The 20,882-nt window shown below is 45.5% G+C and overlaps 1 protein-coding gene across 1 annotated transcript in view; it reads left to right on the top strand.

The window, feature by feature from the left end:
• GUCY2C (guanylate cyclase 2C) overlaps positions 1–20,882 on the top strand; it is a 715,850-nt gene that overhangs the window by 499,926 nt on the left and 195,042 nt on the right. The window contains 1 exon segment of the mRNA XM_040408779.1: positions 17,644–17,730. Within this exon segment, the coding sequence (XP_040264713.1) occupies positions 17,644–17,730 (87 nt within the window).

Consider the following 20,882-nt stretch of genomic DNA (forward strand, 5'->3'; position numbering starts at 1 on the left):
CCAAGAGCTAATTGGAGTGAGGTGTCAGGCAACTGGAGTCCAATCAATGAGATGAGATTGGAGGTGTTGGTTACAGCTGCCCTGCCCTATAAAAAACACACACCAGTTCTGGGTTTGCTTTTCACAAGAAGCATTGCCTGATGTGAATGATGCATCGCACAAAAAGAGCTCTCAGAATACCTACAATTAAGAATTGTTGACTTGCATAAAGCTCGAAAGGGTTATAAAAGTATCTCCAAAAGCCTTGCTGTTCATCAGTCCACGGTAAGACAAATCGTCTATAAATGGAGAAAGTTCAGCACTGCTGCTACTCTCCCTAGGAGTGGTCATCCTGTAAAGATGACTGCAGAGCACAGCGCAGACTTCTCAATGAGGTGAAGAAGAATCCTAGAGTGTCAGCTAAAGACTTACAAAAGTCTCTGGCATTGTCACGACCGCTTATCCCCGCAGCAGTCGTGTCGCACCAGATGGAGGGAAGGGGGACCCTTATCTACGGATGGGAAATAGAATGGCCACCCCTGACTAACCCTAAGCTGGCACCTGTCTGCCCTGATACCCTAGACGGGGTGTGAACCCGTGCAGCGTTGCAGGATGCCTAAACCCTCAGTCACCCTAACAAGACTAGACTGGGGAAAGGCCCGATGGGAGCACTAGTCACCATCACTGGTGTCTAGGAGAACAACAGGGGAAGACAGCAACAAACAAACAATCAACAGCAGAGATAGACTTATCCAGTCAAGAGCAGAGAAGGTGGATCCCAATGACGACAGTCCACGCCAGACAAGAGCTCCACAGCAACACCGCCAAACGATCTCCTTCAAAGGTCAGAATAGCACTGGAAGTAAGGACTATATCTGTCAATGACTGCAAGTGAAACTGAAACTAATATAGTAGCTGGAGTGGCAGACAGGACTCACCTGAGAAGGATGCCTACAAACTCCCAGTCAGGACAAAAAGGTTCACAAGGCAAAACCCCGGATGACATACCCTGAACCACGGAGCAAACTCACAAGCTATCGCGAGTAGCAAGTCGCTGCGACCTTCTCCTCCCAGACCTGTCTGGATCAGTCACAGTCCGTGACAGGCATATGCTAACATCCCTGTTAGCGAATCTACGATACGTAAAACACTAAACAAGAATGGATTTCATGGAGGATACCACAGAGGAAGCCACTGCTGTCCAAAAAAACCTATTGCTGCACGTTTACAGTTTGCAACAAGAGCACCTGGATGTTCCTGTCACAGCCAGACAGCTGAGAAGCGCTCACAGGAGCTTCTCAGATCCTCCTCCTTGAATTTCTTTGTTTTGGTTTAGTTTCTCATCTCGTTAGTCTATCTCAGCTGTCATGCAGTTGGATTGATTGCTACCCTTTAAGTTCCTCCCCATAATGCAGTAGTGTGCGGCTGATACAACTTCCTGGAGTGTGTGTGCATGCTGTTCCCAGTTCCCAGTTCCCAGTCCACAGTCGTCTGCAAGATAGGTTCTGTTTATGTATTTATGATTTTCTGTTTTCTGGATCCAGGTGACCCTGACTCCCTCCGTGTCTGTGTAGGGAGCCGGTGGTCGTGTCCCCTCACTATTGTAGGGCCTTCAAGTGTAAGATAGTCGAGGTACGTGGATATGCGCCCATCCACCTTTGGGGTGGTCGCATAGGCTGAGCAATAAGGAGAGCGCAGGTCTCTTGCAGGGGTCTCCCTTTTGTTCCTTAGTTGTGGATCCAGTGAGTCATTGTTTATATTGTATTGTCTTGTTTCCTGTACACCATCCGTGACATTATCAGCCGCCAAAACCGTCTCAAGCATGGATTCTGTTTCACTTTTGGCTGAACGCCTCCAGGGTCTTTCATTGGAGGTAGCTGATCTCCGTAGGATTTTTTCTCAGTTTCAAGTGACCGGTTCAGCTTGCGTTCATGGAGTTTGTGCTGAGCCTAAGATCTCGCTCCCGGATACGTTCTCCGGGGGTAGTGAGAATTTTGTGCGTTTTAGAGAGGCTTGCAAACTCCATTTTCACCTTCTTCCCCATTCTTCTGGGGATGAAGAACGGAGGGTGGGGATCATTATATCGCTGCTCAGGGGTAACGCTCAGTCCTGGGCCTTTTCGCTGCCGGAGGGGGCACGGCCCCTCCGTTCAGTGGATGAATTCTTTTTAGCCCTGGGTCAGATATATGATGATCCGGATCGTATTGCTCTGGCTGAGTCTAGTCTACGTCTGTTATGCCAGGGTAAACAATCCGCAGAGATATACTGCTCAGAATTTCGAGATGGGCAGCAGATACGGGTTGGAATGATCTGCACTCCGAAGTCAATTTTGCCAGGGTCTTTCAGAGAGATTGAAAGATGCATTTGCCTTTCATGAGAGGGCCAATCTCCCTGGACTCTGCTATGTCTCAGGCCATTCGTATTGACAGGCGTCTTAGTGAGAGAGGAGAGATCTCTCCTTCCTGTCATACTCAGTCCCGGGACAGTGCAGCGGTCTCATTCTGTGCGCAGGGGTCTCAGTCGCTGTCAGCCCCTTCTGAGCAGGAACCCATGCAGCTGGGGTTGATTGCCTCAGACAATAGAAGATTCAGCCCCCATGGGAGGGTTTGTTTTTGTTGTGGAGGTATAAATCATTTGGCAAATGTTTGTCCCTCTGGGAGATTCAGGCAGTTTTCTGGGAGTAATAAAGAGACAAAAAGGAAAAAATCTTTTAAAAATGTTCCGTCTGTTACTATTGGCAGGGTTGAGGCGGAGATTGAAGGTTTTCCGTTTGCTTGTAGTTCCCGTTTTGTCCTGCCTGCTAGGGTGGCACTAGAGAGCAAGAGCATTTTTTGTGAAATTTTTGTGGATAGTGGAGCAGCTGTCAACCTCATTGATAATCAATTTGCAATAACTCATGGTTTCCAGGTATGCACTTTGGGAAAGGATATTCCTGTTTTTGCTATTGATTCAGCTCCACTTTCTCAGAAATCATTAACCACCTCCGGACCGCTGTACGCAGATTCGCGTTCCGGAGGTGGCAGCCCTGCGCTCAGCGACGCATATACGCGTCATCTCGCGTGAGCCGGGATTTCCTGTGAACGCGCGCACACAGGCGCGCGCGCTCACAGGAACGGAAGGTAAGAGAGTTGATCTCCAGCCTGCCAGCGGCGATCGTTCGCTGGCAGGCTGGAGATGTGTTTTTTTTAACCCCTAACAGGTATATTAGACGCTGTTTTGATAACAGCGTCTAATATACCTGCTACCTGGTCCTCTGGTGGTCCCCTTTGTTTGGATCGACCACCAGAGGACACAGGTAGCTCAGTAAAGTCCCACCAAGCACCACTACACTACACTACACCCCCCCCCGTCACTTATTAACCCCTTATTAGCCCCTGATCACCCCATATAGAATCCCTGATCACCCCCCTGTCATTGATTACACCCCTGTCATTGATCAACCCCCTGTAAAGCTCCATTCAGATGTCCGCATGATTTTTACGGATGCACTGATAGATGGATCGGATCCGCAAAACGCATCCGGACGTCTGAATGAAGCCTTACAGGGGCATGATCAATGACTGTGGTGATCACCCCATATAGACTCCCTGATCACCCCCCTGTCATTGATCACCCCCCCTGTCATTGATTACCCCCCTGTAAAGCTCCATTCAGATGTCCGCATGATTTTTAACGGATCCACTGATAGATGGATCGGATCCGCAAAACGCATACGGACGTCTGAATGAAGCCTTACAGGGGCGTGATCAATGACTGTGGTTATCACCCCATATAGACTCCCTGATCACCCCCCTGTCATTGATTACACCCCTGTCATTGATCAACCCCCTGTAAAGCTCCATTCAGATGTCCGCATGATTTTTACGGATCCACTGATAGATGAATCGGATCCGCAAAACGCATACGGACGTCTGAATAAAGCCTTACAGGGGCATGATCAATGACTGTGGTGATCACCCCATGTAGACTCCCTGATCACCCCCCTGTCATTGATTACCCCCCTGTCATTGATCAACCCCCTGTAAAGCTCCATTCAGATGTCCGCATGATTTTTACGGATGCACTGATAGATGGATCGGATCCGCAAAACGCATCCGGACGTCTGAATGAAGCCTTACAGGGGCATGATCAATGACTGTGGTTATCACCCCATATAGACTCCCTGATCACCCCCCTGTCATTGATCACCCCCCCTGTCATTGATTACCCCCCTGTAAAGCTCCATTCAGATGTCCGCATGATTTTTACGGATGCACTGATAGATGGATCGGATCCGCAAAACGCATACGGACGTCTGAATGAAGCCTTACACGGGCGTGATCAATGACTGTGGTTATCACCCCATATAGACTCCCTGATCACCACCCCTGTCATTGATCACTCCCCCTGTCATTGATCACCCCCCCTGTCATTGATCACCCTCTGTAAGGCTCCATTCAGACATTTTTTTGGCCCAAGTTAGCAGAATTTTTATTTTTTTTTCTTACAAAGTCTCATATTCCACTAACTTGTGTCAAAAAATAAAATCTCACATGAACTCACCATACCCCTCACGGAATCCAAATGCGTAAAATTTTTAGACATTTATATTCCAGACTTCTTCTCACGCTTTAGGGCTCCTAGAATGCCAGGGGCAGTATAAATACCCCACATGTGACCCCATTTCGGAAAGAAGACACCCCCAGGTATTCCGTGAGGGGCATATTGAGTCCATGAAAGATTGAAATTTTTGTCCCAAGTTAGCGGAACGGGAGACTTTGTGAGAAAAAAATAAAAAATATCAATTTCCGCTAACTTGTGCCAAAAAAAAAAAAATTTCTATGAACTCGCCATGCCCCTCATTGAATACCTTGGGGTGTCTTCTTTCCAAAATGGGGTCACATGTGGGGTATTTATACTGCCCTGGCATTCTAGGGGCCCCAAAGCGTCAGAAGAAGTCTGGTATCCAAATGTCTAAAAATGCCCTCCTAAAAGGAATTTGGGCCCCTTTGCGCATCTAGGCTGCAAAAAAGTGTCACACATCTGGTATCGCCGTACTCAGGAGAAGTTGGGGAATGTGTTTTGTGGTGTCATTTTACATATACCCATGCTGGGTGAGATAAATATCTTGGTCAAATGCCAACTTTGTATAAAAAAATGGGAAAAGTTGTCTTTTGCCAAGATATTTCTCTCACCCAGCATGGGTATATGTAAAAAGACACCCCAAAACACATTCCCCAACGTCTCCTGAATACGGCGATACCACATGTGTGACACTTTTTTGCAGCCTAGGTGGGCAAAGGGGCCCACATTCCAAAGAGCACCTTTCGGATTTCACTGGTCATTTACCTACTTACCACACATTAGGGCCCCTGGAAAATGCCAGGGCAGTATAACTACCCCACAAGTGACCCCATTTTGGAAAGAAGACACCCCAAGGTATTCCGTGAGGGGCATGGCGAGTTCCTAGAATTCTTTATTTTTTGTCACAAGTTAGTGGAAAATGATGATTTTTTTTTTTTTCATACAAAGTCTCATATTCCACTAACTTGTGACAAAAAATAAAAACTTCCATGAACTCACTATGCCCATCAGCGAATACCTTGGGGTCTCTTCTTTCCAAAATGGTGTCACTTGTGGGGTAGTTATACTGCCCTGGCATTCTAGGGGCCCAAATGTGTGGTAAGGAGTTTGAAATCAAATTCTGTAAAAAATGACGAGTGAAATCCGAAAGGTGCTCTTTGGAATATGGGCCCCTTTGACCACCTAGGCTGCAAAAAAGTGTCACACATCTGGTATCTCCGTATTCAGTAGAAGTTGGGGAATGTGTTTTGGGGTGTCATTTTACATATACCCATGCTGGGTGAGTGAAATATCTTGGCAAAAGACAACTTTTCCCATTTTTTTATACAAAGTTGGCATTTGACCAAGATATTTATCTCACCCAGCATGGGTATATGTAAAAAGACACCCCAAAACACATTCCTCAACTTCTCCTGAATACAGAGATACCAGATGTGTGACACTTTTTTGCAGCCTAGGTGGGCAAAGGGGCCCATATTCCAAAGAGCACCTTTCGGATTTCACTCGTCATTTTTTACAGAATTTGATTTCAAACTCCTTACCACACATTTGGGCCCCTAGAATGCCAGGGCAGTATAACTACCCCACAAGTGACCCCATTTTGGAAAGAAGAGACCCCAAGGTATTCGCTGATGGGCATAGTGAGTTCATGGAAGTTTTTATTTTTTGTCACAAGTTAGTGGAATATGAGACTTTGTATGAAAAAATAAAAATAAAAAATCAGCATTTTCCACTAACTTGTGACAAAAAATAAAAAATTCTAGGAACTCGCCATGCCCCTCACGGAATACCTTGGGGTGTCTTCTTTCCAAAATGGGGTCACTTGTGGGGTAGTTATACTGCCCTGGCATTCTAGGGGCCCAAATGTGTGGTAAGGAGTTTGAAATCAAATTCTGTAAATAATGACCTGTGAAATCCGAAAGGTGCTCTTTGGAATATGGGCCCCTTTGCCCACCTAGGCTGCAAAAAAGTGTCACACATCTGGTATCTCTGTATTCAGGAGAAGTTGAGGAATGTGTTTTGGGGTGTCTTTTTACATATACCCATGCTGGGTGAGATAAATATCTTGGTCAAATGCCAACTTTGTATAAAAAAATGGGAAAAGTTGTCTTTTGCCAAGATATTTCTCTCACCCAGCATGGGTATATGTAAAATGTCACCCCAAAACACATTCCCCACCTTCTCCTGAGTACGGAGATACCAGATGTGTGACACTTTTTTGCAGCCTAGGTGGGCAAAGGGGCCCATATTCCAAAGAGCACCTTTCGGATTTCACAGGTCATTATTTACAGAATTTGATTTCAAACTCCTTACCACACATTTGGGCCCCTAGAATGCCAGGGCAGTATAACTACCCCACAAGTGACCCCATTTTGGAAAGAAGACACCCCAAGGTATTCGGTGAGGGGCATGGCGAGTTCCTAGAATTTTTTATTTTTTGTCACAAGTTAGTGGAAAATGCTGATTTTTTATTTTTATTTTTTCATACAAAGTCTCATATTCCACTAACTTGTGACAAAAAATAAAAACTTCCATGAACTCACTATGCCCATCAGCAAATACCTTGGGGTCTCTTCTTTCCATTTTTTTTTTTTACCCAAATATTTTTTTTTTATCAAAGACATGTAGAACAATAAATTTAGAGCAAAATTTATATATGGATGTCGTTTTTTTTGCAAAATTTTACAACTGAAAGTGAAAAATGTCATTTTTTTGCAAAAAAATCGTTAAATTTCGATTAATAACAAAAAAAGTAAAAATGTCAGCAGCAATGAAATACCACCAAATGAAAGCTCTATTAGTGAGAAGAAAAGGAGGTAAAATTCATTTGGGTGGTAAGTTGCATGACCGAGCAATAAACGGTGAAAGTAGTGTAGGTCAGAAGTGTAAAAAGTGGCCTGGTCTTTCAGGGTGTTTAAGCACTGGGGGCTGAGGTGGTTAAAGGGCATAGTTCACAATATCCGTTTAATTGTGAGTGATGCTCATGTTGAGGATGTGTCATGTTTCGTCCTTAGCGGTTTGCCTACTCCTCTAGTGTTGGGGCTACCCTGGCTCACTAAACATAACCCCACCATTGATTGGCAAGCGAGGCAAATAAATGGTTGGGGTGACTTTTGCAGAGAGAATTGCCTCATAACATCTGTTTCTGAGGTTTCTACTAAGACTGTACCACCTTTCCTCTATGAATTTTTGGATGTCTTCTCTGAGAGTGGAGTTCAGGGTTTACCTCCGCACAGGGAGTTTGATTGCCCTATTAATCTCATCCCAGGCGCCAAGCTGCCTAAATCTCGTTTATACAATCTCTCCCAACCTGAGAGGGTCGCTATGCGTGCTTATATCTCTGAGAGTTTGAGAAAAGGACACATACGACCCTCGAAGTCACCTGTTGCCACTGGTTTTTTCTTTGTTAAGAAAAAAGATGGTTCTTTAAGACCTTGTCTGGATTTCAGGGAGCTGAACAGTATCACTATTCGTGATCCTTATCCGCTTCCTCTGATCCCGAACCTGTTTAACCAGGTTGTTGGGGCTAAAGTCTTTTCCAAATTAGACCTAAGAGGGGCATACAACCTGGTTAGGGTCAGAGAAGGAGACGAATGGAAGACGGCTTTCAATACCCCTGAGGGCCATTTTGAGAATTTGGTTATGCCTTTTGGTTTGATGAATGCCCCAGCCGTTTTGCAGCATTTCGTCAACAGCATTTTTTATCATTTAATGGGAAAATTTGTATTAGTGTATTTGGATGACATTTAGATTTTTTCTCCTGATTTCAAGACTCATAAGGAACACTTACGTCAGGTCTTGCTCATCCTGCGGGAGAATAAATTATACGCGAAACTGGAAAAATGTGTGTTTGCGGTTCCAGAAATCCAATTTCTGGGGTTTCTTGTCTCCGCTTCTGGTTTTCGCATGGACCCCGAAAAGGTCCGCGCTGTGCTTGAGTGGGAGCTTCCTGAGAATCAGAAGGCGCTGATGCGTTTTTTGGGCTTTGCCAATTATTACAGGAAATTTATTTTGAATTATTCCTCTGTTGTTAAACCACTCACTGATATGACCAGAAAGGGAGTAGATTTTTCTTCCTGGTCGGTAGAGGCGCGTAAGGCCTTTTCTAATATCAAGGAGAGTTTTGCTTCCGCTCCCATCCTAGTACAACCTGATATTTTGTTACCCTTCATAGTTGAGGGTTGATGCTTCTGAGGTATGGGTGGGTGCGGTCTTGTCTCAGGGTTCCTCTCCTGCCAAATGGCAACCGTGTGCCTTTTTCTCAAAGAAACTCTCCTCCGCAGAGAGAAATTATGATGTGGGAGATAGGGAATTGTTGGCCATCAAGTTGGCTTTTGAGGAATGGCGCCATTGGCTAGAGGGAGCCAGACACCCTATTACCGTGTTTACTGACCATAAAAATCTGGCCTACTTGGAGTCAGCCAAGCGTCTGAACCCGAGACAGGCCAGATGGTCTTTGTTCTTTTCAAGGTTTAATTTTGTTGTTACGTTCCGCCCTGGGGTTAAGAATGTGAAGGCAGATGCCCTGTCACGTTGTTTTCCGGGAGGTGGGAATTTTGAAGACCCGGGTCCCATTTTGGCTGAAGGTGTGGTGGTCTCTGCTCTTTTTCCTGAATTGGAGGCAGAGGTGCAGGCAGCCCAGTCAGAAGCTCCTGATCTTTGTCCTCCTGGGAGGTTGTTTGTGCCTCTCGCTTTGAGACACAAGATTTTTAAAGAACACCACGACACGGTCCTTGCTGGGCACCCGGGGGCAAGAGCCACACTGGATCTCATCGCTCGGAGATTCTGGTGGCATGGGCTTCGTAAGTCGGTTGAGGGTTTTGTGGCAGCTTGCGAGACTTGCGCTCGTGCCAAGGTCCCTCATTCACGGCCATCAGGTCCTCTCCTTCCTTTGCCCATTCCTTCCCGTCCTTGGACACATCTGTCCATGGACTTCATAACGGACTTGCCTCGTTCCTCGGGGAAGTCTGTGATTCTGGTGGTGGTGGACCGTTTTAGCAAAATGGTGCATTTTATCCCTTTTCCTGGTTTGCCCAATGCTAAGACGCTGGCGCAGGCATTTATTGACCACATTGTCAAATTACATGGGATTCCTTCAGACATAGTCTCTGATAGGGGCACGCAGTTTGTTTCCAGATTCTGGAAGGCTTTCTGTTCTCGCTTGGGGGTTCGGTTGTCATTCTCTTCTGCTTTCCATCCGCAGTCGAATGGCCAGACGGAGCGCGTCAATCAGAATCTGGAGACATATCTGCGCTGTTTTGTGGCGGAGAATCAGGAGGATTGGTGTTCTTTTTTGTCCCTTGCTGAGTTTGCTTTAAATAACCGTCGTCAGGAGTCCTCTGATAAGTCACCATTTTTTGGTGCATATGGGTTCCATCCGCAGTTTGGGACTTTCTCGGGAGAGGGCTCTTCTGGTTTGCCTGATGAGGACAGATTCTCCTCGTCTTTGTCATCTATTTGGCAAAAGATTCAGGATAATCTAAAGAGCATGAGTGAGAGATATAAGCGTGTGGCGGATAAGAGACGTGTGCCTGGTCCGGACCTGAATGTTGGTGATCTGGTGTGGTTGTCTACCAAGAATATCAAATTGAAGGTTCCCTCCTGGAAGTTGGGTCCTAGGTTTATTGGGCCTTACAAGATCCTGTCTGTCATCAATCCTGTTGCCTACCGTCTTGATCTTCCTCAGACTTGGAAGATCCATAATGTTTTTCATAAGTCCTTATTGAAACCTTATGTTCAACCTATTGTACCCTCGCCTTTGCCTCCTCCTCCGATTATGGTTGATGGAAATCTTGAATTTCAGGTCTCTAGGATTGTGGATTCTCGTCTTGTCCGCGGTTCCCTCCAGTACCTCGTTCATTGGGAGGGTTATGGTTCATTGGGAGGGTTATGGTCCTGAGGAGAGGATGTGGGTCCCAGCGACGGACATTAAGGCCTCTCGTCTCATCAGGGCTTTCCATAGGTCCCATCCTGAGAAGGTGGGCTCTGAGTGTCCAGAGTCCACTCCTAGAGGGAGGGGTACTGTCACAGCCAGACAGCTGAGAAGTGCTCACAGGAGCTTCTCAGATCCTCCTCCTTGAATTTCTTTGTTTTGGTTTAGTTTCTCATCTCGTTAGTCTATCTCAGCTGTCACGCAGTTGGATTGATTGCTACCCTTTAAGTTCCTCCCCATAATGCAGTAGTGTGCGGCTGTTACAACTTCCTGGAGTGTGTGTGCATGCTGTTCCCAGTTCCCAGTTCCCAGTCCACAGTCGTCTGCAAGATAAGTTCTGTTTATGTATTTATGATTTTCTGTTTTCTGGATCCAGGTGACCCTGACTCCCTCCGTGTCTGTGTAGGGAGCCGGTGGTCGTGTCCCCTCACTATTGTAGGGCCTTCAAGTGTAAGATAGTCGAGGTACGTGGATATGCGCCCATCCACCTTTGGGGTGGTCGCATAGGCTGAGCAATAAGGGAGAGCGGCAGGTCTCTTGCAGGGGTCTCCCTTTTGTTCCTTAGTTGTGGATCCAGTGAGTCATTGTTTATATTGTATTGTCTTGTTTCCTGTACACCATCCGTGACAGTTCCACAGCAGTACTGGCAAAATATTCTGTGGACAGATGAAACCAAAGTTGAGTTGTTTGGAAGAAACGCACAACACTTTGTGGGGAGAAAAAGAGGCATAGCACACCAACATCAAAACCTCATCCCAATTGTGGTGGTGGGGACATCATGGTTTGGGGCTGCTTTGCTGCGTCAGGCCCTGGATGGATTGCTATCATCGAAGGAAAAATGAATTCCCAAGTTTATCAAGACATTTTGCAGGAGAACTTAAGGCCATCTGTCCACCAGCTGAAGCTCAACAGAAGATGGGTGTTGCAACAGGACAACGACCCAAAGCATAGAAGTAAATCAACAACAAAATGGCTTAAACAGAAGAAAATACGCCTTCTGTAGTGGCCCAGTCAGAGTCCTGACCTCAACCCGATTGAGATGCTGTGGCATGACCTCAAGAAAGCGATTCACACCAGACATCCCAAGAATAATGCTGAACTGAAACAGTTCTGTAAAGAGGAATGGTCAAGAATTACTCCTGACCGTTGTGCACATCTGATCTGAAACTACAGGAAACGTTTGGTTGAAGTTATTGCTGCCAAAGAAGGTTCAACCAGTTATTAAACCCAAGGGTTCACATACTTTTTCCACCTGCACTGTGAATGTTTACATTGTGCGTTCAATAAAAACATGGTAACATTAAATTATTTGTGTGTTATTAGTTTAAGCAGACTGTGATTGTCTATTGTTATGACTTAGATGAAGATCAGATCACATTTTATGACCAATTTGTGCAGAAATCCATATCATTCCAAAGGGTTCACATACTTTTTCTTGCAACTGTATGTTAATGGCGATAACGCTATTATCAGCGTAACCATCCCACTGCTGTGTCTACTCAAACGATCGCTGCTCACAATTAAGGACGACGCTCTGAATGTGGCAGACGAGGAATTGGGGGAGGACATCTCATAGGGTGATACCCAGACCACCCACAGTTCGTCTTCTCAGCACGAATTGGACCGTGAAGAGAAGGAGGAGGAGGAGATGGAGACTGTTGCCTCTGCTACTGAGGCTAGTACCCATGGAACTTTAATTCCATCTGTTCAGCGTGGATGGGCCGAAGAGGAGGAGGAAGAGGAGATGGAGACTGTTGCCTCTGCTACTGAGGCTAGTACCCATGGAACTTTAATTCCATCTGTTCAGCGTGGATTGGCCGAAGAGGAGGAGGAGGAGGAGGAGGAAGAGGAGATGGAGAGTCATCCTGATGTCAACATCTTGCCTGTTTTTACTCTGGCACACATGGCTGAATTCATGTTAGGCTGCCTTACCCGCGACTCTCGCGTTATATGCATTTCAGATAACACGGATTACTGGGTGTTCACCCTTCTCGGCCCCCGCTACAAAGAAAACTTCTCATCTCTCATTCCTGTGGTGGAAGGGACGAGTAAAATGGTGCAATACCGGAAGGTACTTGTTGAGAGATTGCTCCGGAATTTTCCATCTGACAACGCTGGCGACAGTCTGTACTTCCTTAGGCAACTGGGGAAGGGAGACAATGGGAAAACACAGCAGTTCGAACAAAGGCAGGGCAACACTCTCCAAGGCATTGGACACTTTCATGACACCCCACCAGCAACCTTACCCTGAAGCGCGGCCTAGGGGTACAAGGAGGGAAAAGTTTTGGAAAATGGTGAAGGAATACATAGCAGACCGTGTCAGCATCCTAAATGATCCCTCAGTGCCTTACAACTACTGGGTGTCCAAGCTGGACACGTGGCACGAACTTGCGCTCAACGACTTGGAGGTGTTGGCCTGCCCTGTCGCCAGCGTTTTGTCTGAACGTGTAATTAGTGCTGCTGGTGGCATCATAACAGATAAGCGTATCCGCTTGTTCACTGGCAATGCTTACAGGTTGACTCAGATAAAAATGAAAAAGGCCTGGATTGCCCCTGACTTCTCCACGCCACCAAAGGAACGCTGAGCTAATGAGGAACAAACACTCAATTTAAATGTATGCTTTATAATGTACTCAATCCACAAGATTCAGATGCACCCTTTTCACCTCCAAAAAAGGGTATATGTTTGAATCTCGTTTGCTCATCCTCCTCCTCCTCCTGTTCCATACAGTATATATGCCCTCAGTGCAATGGTTCATACTGTCTTCTGACCTGTAGGCCCTCACTCCAATGCTTCATACGGTCTGCTCACCTGTAGGCCCTCACCTCCAATGTTTCATACGTCTGCTCAGCTGTAGGTCCTCACTACAATGTTTTATGGGGTTCACTCACTTGTAGGCCCTCACCTCCTATGCTTCATCCGGTCTGCTCAGCTGTAGACCCTCACTACAATGTTTGATGGGGTTTGCTCACCATAAGGCCCTCACTACAATGTTTTATGGGGTTCGCTCACCTGTAGGCCCTCATCTCCAATGTTTCATATGATCTGCTCAGCTGTAGGCCCTCACCTCCAATGTTTCATATGGTCTGCTCAGCTGTAGGCCCTCATCTTCAATGTTTCATACGGTCTGCTCACCTGTAGGCCCTTACTACAATGTTTTATGGGGTTCGCTCAACTTCAGGAACCTCACGTCCAATGTTTCATACGGTCTGCTCAGCTGTAGGCCCTCACTACAATGTTTTATGGGGTTTGCTTACCTTCACGCCCTCACCTCCAATGTTTCATATGGTCTGCTCAGATATAGGCTCTCACTACAATGTTTTATGGGGTTTGCTCACTATAAAGCCCTCACTACAATGTTTTATGGGGTTCGCTCACCTGTAGGCCCTCACCTCCAATGTTTCATATGGTTTGCTCAGCTGTAGGCCCTCACCTCCAATGTTTCATACGTCTGCTCAGCTACAGGCGCTCACCACAATGTTTTATGGGGTTTGCTCACCTTCAGGCCCTCACATCCACTGTTTCATATGGTCTGATCAGCTGTAGGCCCTCACTACAATGTTTTATGGGGTTTGCTGACCTTCAGGCCCTCATCTCCAATGTTTCATACGGTCTGCTCAGCTGTAGGCCCTCACCTCCAATGTTTCATACGGTCTGCTCAGCTGTAGACCCTCACCTCCAATGTTTTATGGGGTTTGCTCACCATAAGGCCCTCACCTCAAATGTTTCATATGGTCTGCTCAGCTGTAGGCCCTCACTACAATGTTTTATGGGGTTTGCTCACCTTCAGACCCTCACCTCCAATGTTTCTTACATTCTGCTCAGCTGTAGGCCCTCACTCCAATGTTTTATGGGGTTCGCTCACCTGTAGGCCCTCACTACAATGTTTTATGGGGTTTGCTCACCCTCAGGCCATCACTACAATGTTTCATATGGTCTTCTCACCTGTAGGCCCTCACTTCAGTGTTTTATGTGGTTTGCTCAGCTGTAGGCCCTCACTTCCAATGTTTCATACGGTCTGCTCACCTGTAGGCCCTCACTACAATGTTTTATGGGGTTCGCTCAACTTCAGGAACTTCACGTCCAATGTTTCATACGGTCTGCTCAGCTGTAGTCCCTCACTACAATGTTTTATGGGGTTTGCTTACCTTCAGGCTCTCACCTCCAATGTTTCATACGGTCTGCTCAGCTGTAGGCCCTCACTGCAAAGTTTTATGGGGTTTGCTCACCATAAGGCCCTCACTACAGTGTTTTATGGGGTTAGCTCACCTGTAGGCCCTCACCTCCAATGTTTTATACGGTCTTCTCAGCTGTAGGCCCTCACTACAAAGTTTTATGGGGTTTGCTCACCATAAGGCCCTCACTACAATGTTTTATGGGGTTCGCTCACCTGTAGGCCCTCACCTCCAAAGTTTCATACGGTCTGCTCAGCTGTAGGCACTCACCTCCAATGCTTCATACGTCTGCTCAGCTGTAGGCCCTCACTACAATGTTTTATGGGGTTTGCAAACCTTCAGGCCTTCACCTCAAATGTTTCATATGGTCTGCTCAGCTGTAGGCCCTCACTACAATGTTTTATGGGGTTTGCTCACCTTCAGGCCCTCACCTCCAATGTTTCATACGGTCTACTTAGCTGTAGGCCCTCACCTCCAATGTTTCATATGGTCTGCTCACCTGTAGGCCCTCACTACAATGTTTTATGAGGTTCGCTTAACTTCAGGAACCTCACGTCCAATGTTTTATACGGTCTGCTCAGTTGTAGGCCCTCACTACAATAATTTATGGGGTTTGCTTACCTTCAGGCCCTCACCTCCAATGTTTCATACGGTCTGCTCAGCTGTAGGCCCTCACTAAAATGTTTTATGGGGTTTGCTCACCTTCAGGCCCTCACCTTCAATGTTTCATATAGTCTGCTCAGCTGTAGGCCCTCACCTCCAATGTTTCATACGGTCTGCTCAGCTGTAGGCCCTCACTACAATGTTTTATGGGGTTTGCTCACCTTCAGGCCCTCACCTCCAATGTTTCATACGGTCTGCTCAGCTGTAGGCCTTCACTACAATGTTTTATGGGGTTCGCTCACCTTTAGGCCCTCACCTCCAATGTTTCATACGGTCTACTCAGCTGTAGGGCCTTACCTCTAATGTTTCATACGGTCTGCTCACCTTTAGGCCCTCACTACAATGTTTTATGGGGTTCGCTCACCTTTAGGCCCTCACCTCCAAAGTTTTCCAGGGTCAGCTCACCAGCAGACCCTCATCCATAATGTTTAAGAGGGTCAGTTGAGTAGCAGGCCCTCACCCGTAATGTTTTAGAGGGTAACCAGCAGGCCCTTGCTCCTAATGTTTTTTGAGGGTCAGCAGCAGGCTATTATTAATAATTTTTAAATGGTGTGCATGATGCTCTCCTTTATGTGTAATAAAAGGTGCATTGGAGTGCCTGTTCCTTGCAATTTTTGGCAGGCCTTTTACTTAGTGCATAGGCTGTATAAGTGTAGGAGTCCCACTACCTGAACAATTGTAGCACCATGTGAATGAGGCCCTCCGTTATGTGATATAGAGGCTGTATCTCTTTTTCCTTGTAGTTTTTGGCAGCACTTACACTGTATATACAATTTGAATCTACAGGAAAGAATTTTTCCTAACAATTTTTCCTCTAAAAGGATTTTTTTTGTGGGGGCGGGGTTTTTAGGCGTTTTTTTTGTCTGTCTGTAAAAGTGGCGTACAACTCGAACAACATGGTTCCCAGCAGCGACATTGGTGTCCAAGATGCATCCAAACATGGTCCCACTGCTGAATCGATTTCAGAGGTGTTTCCATCACTTTCAGACCTTTTCCTATGAACCAGGCACCCTCCCCTCATCCGAGCAGGGGGTGCCTGGTCGCCTCCCATTGACTTCCATTATACTCGGGTGCTTGGCCGAGCGCGCGAATATCGCGATGTGTTCGGACCGAACACTCGAACACACGAACACTTTGGTGCTCGCTCATCACTATTTTTAAGTTATAAAATTTGTTGTGCCTAAAAAACAGTGAATGCCTAAAAAATGAAACCCAAAAAACAATGACAATGATGGGTTTTTTTTCCATTTCACCCCACAATTTATTAATTTTTTTACATTTTCTTAATACAATATATGGTACGTTACATGATAAAATTAAAAATATTACTTGTCCCACAAAAAACATGCCCTTAAGGGCTCATGCACACGAACATGTGCCACATGTGCTGTGCATTGGTACCCAATGCATGGGCACCGTCCGTGTGGCCTGTGCTGATGTATGTAGACCCATTCAACTTGAATGGGTCTGCGATCTGTCCACACAGCAAAAAATCAGACTAGATATTTTTTTTTACGGTGCAGAGGCACGGACGGAATTCCCATAGAAGCGCTCAGCAGTGCTTCCGTGGCCTTCGCTCCATGCCTCTGCTCCGTATCTTCCAGTTTGCAGACCAATTCAAGTGAATGGGTCCACATCCATGATACAGTGTGCACGCGGCCGATGCCCGTAAATTGCAGATCCGCTGTTTGTAGGCGGCAATAAGGGCACGGCCCTTAGGCTCTTTCACACAAGCACGTTTTCCATCCAGATGTGATGTGTGTATCAAACGGCTAGCATCCAGATTGAATCCTGATATTCATTTCAATGGGTCCGTTTTCACACATCATCTCTGTGTTCAGGAAAAATCATAGCGTGTTCTATACTGTACATTTTTCATGCCGCTCTAGAGCCATAGAAGTGAATGGGGCTGTATAAAAAATGGAAGCCATGTTTACTAGGAGATGTAGAAAATTGCACGCAATCTGGACAGAAAAAATGCACACAGTGAATGCACACACAGAAAAAATGGATTGAACTTGTGTGCAAAACTATCTGTTTTTCCCTGAACAGATCCTGACACAATACATATTGCTTGTGTTAAAGAGGCCTTATGCTAAGTTGATGCAAATATATAAAAAAAAAAGTGTTATGGCTCTTGTAAGGCGGGGAAAAAAAGAAAATGAAAAAAAATGTTAACTGGCATGTAACGCCATGAGAAAACATGGGAATGGATAATGATAAGCTGTTTATGTGAGATACATTTTTCCGGCACTGTCATAGTTTGTGTATTACACATTAAATGATTTGCATTTCATTACATGGATAATAGACTGTTTTGTCCACTTCAGGAAGTTCTCAATGATAAAATATCCTACCCAGATGGCACGTTTATGGACTGGGAATTTAAAATCTCCGTTATGTATGATATAGCTAAGGTAAGACTATGTATGAACACTCATACTATAAATGATGATGTTCACTAACTTATGCTTTATGGATCTCAGATCAGGAGAACACGAATTGCTGGTTACCCAGAACCAGCCAATTGAAAAAGGATATTGTACTAGCATCTGTTGGCTCTCAAGTAGCCATACATATAAGGCAATATGAATTGAAGTATCAATAAAATTGTTCAATGACAATGTGAAACAAAAAAATATAAAATTAACAAAAACAGCAATAAATAACAATAAAATTGCAAATGTGTGCACAACCCCAGTCCAGCAGTCTATTGGTGATTGCTGTGGGTCCTTCCTGGTCAAATATATCGAAATATTTGCTTGTATGAAAAAAATAGCCGCAGTGGATAGACCTTCATACAACTTGGACTTGTCATTGTTTTTAGCAACAATCATTATCTTATAGAAAAAACAGCAAATGTCAATAGCTGTTGTATTAAGTATACAGTAGGTACCGTTAAGTACGTAGTGAATTAAAAAGATGCCAATAGATAGGTATCAAAACTCCATAGATATACAGAAGAAACCAGAAACATGCAGCAGTGTTGAATGCCAGTGCGTCAAAACATGGCTATAGATATGTATCAAATATACAGTAGTTATCAGTTATCACGCTTTAGTGCTTCACACTTGATGGTATTGTGTCTCACCAGTGGCTGCCTAACGTACATAGGTAGTTGTGGGAATCAATCTGGATGTGGTATTCTCCAACTATTGTCCCTGCTAGTTTGGGACTATTATCACCTCTTCTGCTGTTGATGGAAGATCCGATCAGACTCCGGGTCCTCTGTGGATAGTGCTTGTGTACTTTGGGACAATCCTGACTCATCCGACTGTGTGCAGAGGAGTCAGATTTCTCAGTTGGAAAGTCCAGAGTTTGCACTGGCATGCTCCAAACTGCTGGACATTATGGAAGCTGTAATTAGCATGTGTTGATATATCGATGCAGTTATATGAGAATAGTTCCACGTGCAGATAAATATCCACATACTTTTGTAGCCTTCTGGGTTACCTTCTCAAGGGCAATGATACAGTCAGGTCCATAAATATTGGGACATCAATACAATTCTAACATTTTTGGCTCTATACACCACCACATTGGATTTGAAATGAAACGAACAAGATGTGCTTTAACTGCAGACTGTCAGCTTTAATTTGACGGTATTTACATCAAAATCAGGTGAACGGTGTAGGAATTACAACAGTTTGCATATGTGCCTCCCACTTGTTAAGGGGCCAAAAGTAATGGGACAATTGGCTTCCCAGATGTTCCATGGTGTGTTATTCCCTCATTATCCCAATTACAATGAGCAGATAAAAGGTCCAGAGTTCATTTCAAGTGTGCTATTTGCATTTGGAATCTATTGCGGTCAACTCTCAAGATGAGAGCCAAAGAGCTGTCAGTGAAGCAAGCCACCATTAGGCTGAAAAAAACAAAACAAACCCATCAGAGAGATAGCAAAAACATTAGGCGTGGCCAAAACAACTGTTTGGAACATTCTTAAAAAGAAGGAACGCACCGGTGAGCTCAGCAACACCAAAAGACCCGGAAGACCACGGAAAACAACTGTGGTGGAAAACCAAAGAATTCTTTCCCTGGTGAAGAAAACACCCTTCACAACAGTTGGCCAGATCAGGAACACTCTCCAGGAGGTAGGTGTATATGTGTCAAAGTCAACCATCAAGAGAAGACTTCACCAGAGTGAATACAGAGGGTTCACCACAAGATGTAAACCATTGGTGAGCCTCAAAAACAAGAAGGCCAGATTATAGCTTGCCAAACGACATCTAAAAAAGCCTTCACAGTTCTGGAACAACATCCTATGGACAGATGAGACCAAGATCAACTTGTACCAGAGTGATGGGAAGAGAAGAGTATGGAGAAGGAAAGAAACTGCTCATAATCCTAAGCATACCACCTCATCAGTGGAGCATGGTGGTGGTAGTGTCATGGCGTGGGCATGTATGGCTGCCAATGGTACTGGTTCTCTTGTATTTATTGATGATGTGACTGCTGACAAAAGTAGCAGGATGAATTCTGAAGTGTTTCGGGCAATATTATCTGCTCATATTCAGCCAAATGCTTCAGAACTCATTGACCTGAATCCGATTGAGCATGCATTTCACTTGCTGAAGACAAAACTGAAGGGAAAATGCCCCAAGAACAAGCAGGAACTGAAGACAGTTGCAGTAGAGGCCTGGCAGAGCATCACCAGGGATGAAACCCAGCGTCTGGTGATGTCTATGCGTTTCAGACTTCAAGCTGTAATTGACTGCAAAGGATTTGCAACCAAGTATTAAAAAGTGAAAGTTTTATTTATGATTATTATTATGTCCCATTACTTTTGATCCCTTAACAAGTGGGAAGCACATATGCAAACTGTTGTGATTCCTACACCGTTCACCTGATTTGGATGTAAATACCCTCAAATTAAAGCTGACAGTCTGCAGTTAAAGCACATCTATCACGATCGGCGTGGCTATCACATACGTGACACAGAGGGAGGGAACGAGGAAGGCCCTGCCCAAGTGAGAGGGAAGATGGTGACCCCTGACTCACCTGGCGGCTGGCACCTGGCTGCCCTGACGTCCCTAGACGGGTTCCTCACCCGTACGCCGATCACGTGCCTAAAGCCCTGACTTTCCCTGAGCTGAGCTCTAGGTAGTGAACAGGGCGATGGGAACACTAGTCCGCACCACTAACTCTAAGGGAAAACACCAAGGGGAGGACAGACAACACAGACTCAACATATATTCCCAGGTGGGCGACAACAGGAGACAACAATAAGCCCAACAGGGATCCGGAGGGTAGCACTCAGGAACGACAACCAGGATTAACCACTCCAGTGGGTCAGTATAGATGTCCAGGCAGGAAGCTCTATAACTGGCAACTAGAGAAGTGTGAGGGGAGAATATAAGGAGGTAGGGAGTGGCAGACAAGAAACAGCTGAGGAGGAGAAGCTACGGATCCCTGAGAGAGACAAAAAGGATAGCAAGGCAAACACAGAAAACAATCACTAAGAAATAACGTGATCTTTAGATATAGAGCGCGCAGCCACCCGCTGCGACTTCCTGACCCCGGGTATAACGGAGTCAGACGTGGCTCTTGATACCCTCGTGACAGTACC

Source organism: Bufo bufo, chromosome 9 (genome assembly GCF_905171765.1).
Source record: "Bufo bufo chromosome 9, aBufBuf1.1, whole genome shotgun sequence".
In the NCBI taxonomy this organism is placed as follows: domain Eukaryota; kingdom Metazoa; phylum Chordata; class Amphibia; order Anura; family Bufonidae; genus Bufo; species Bufo bufo.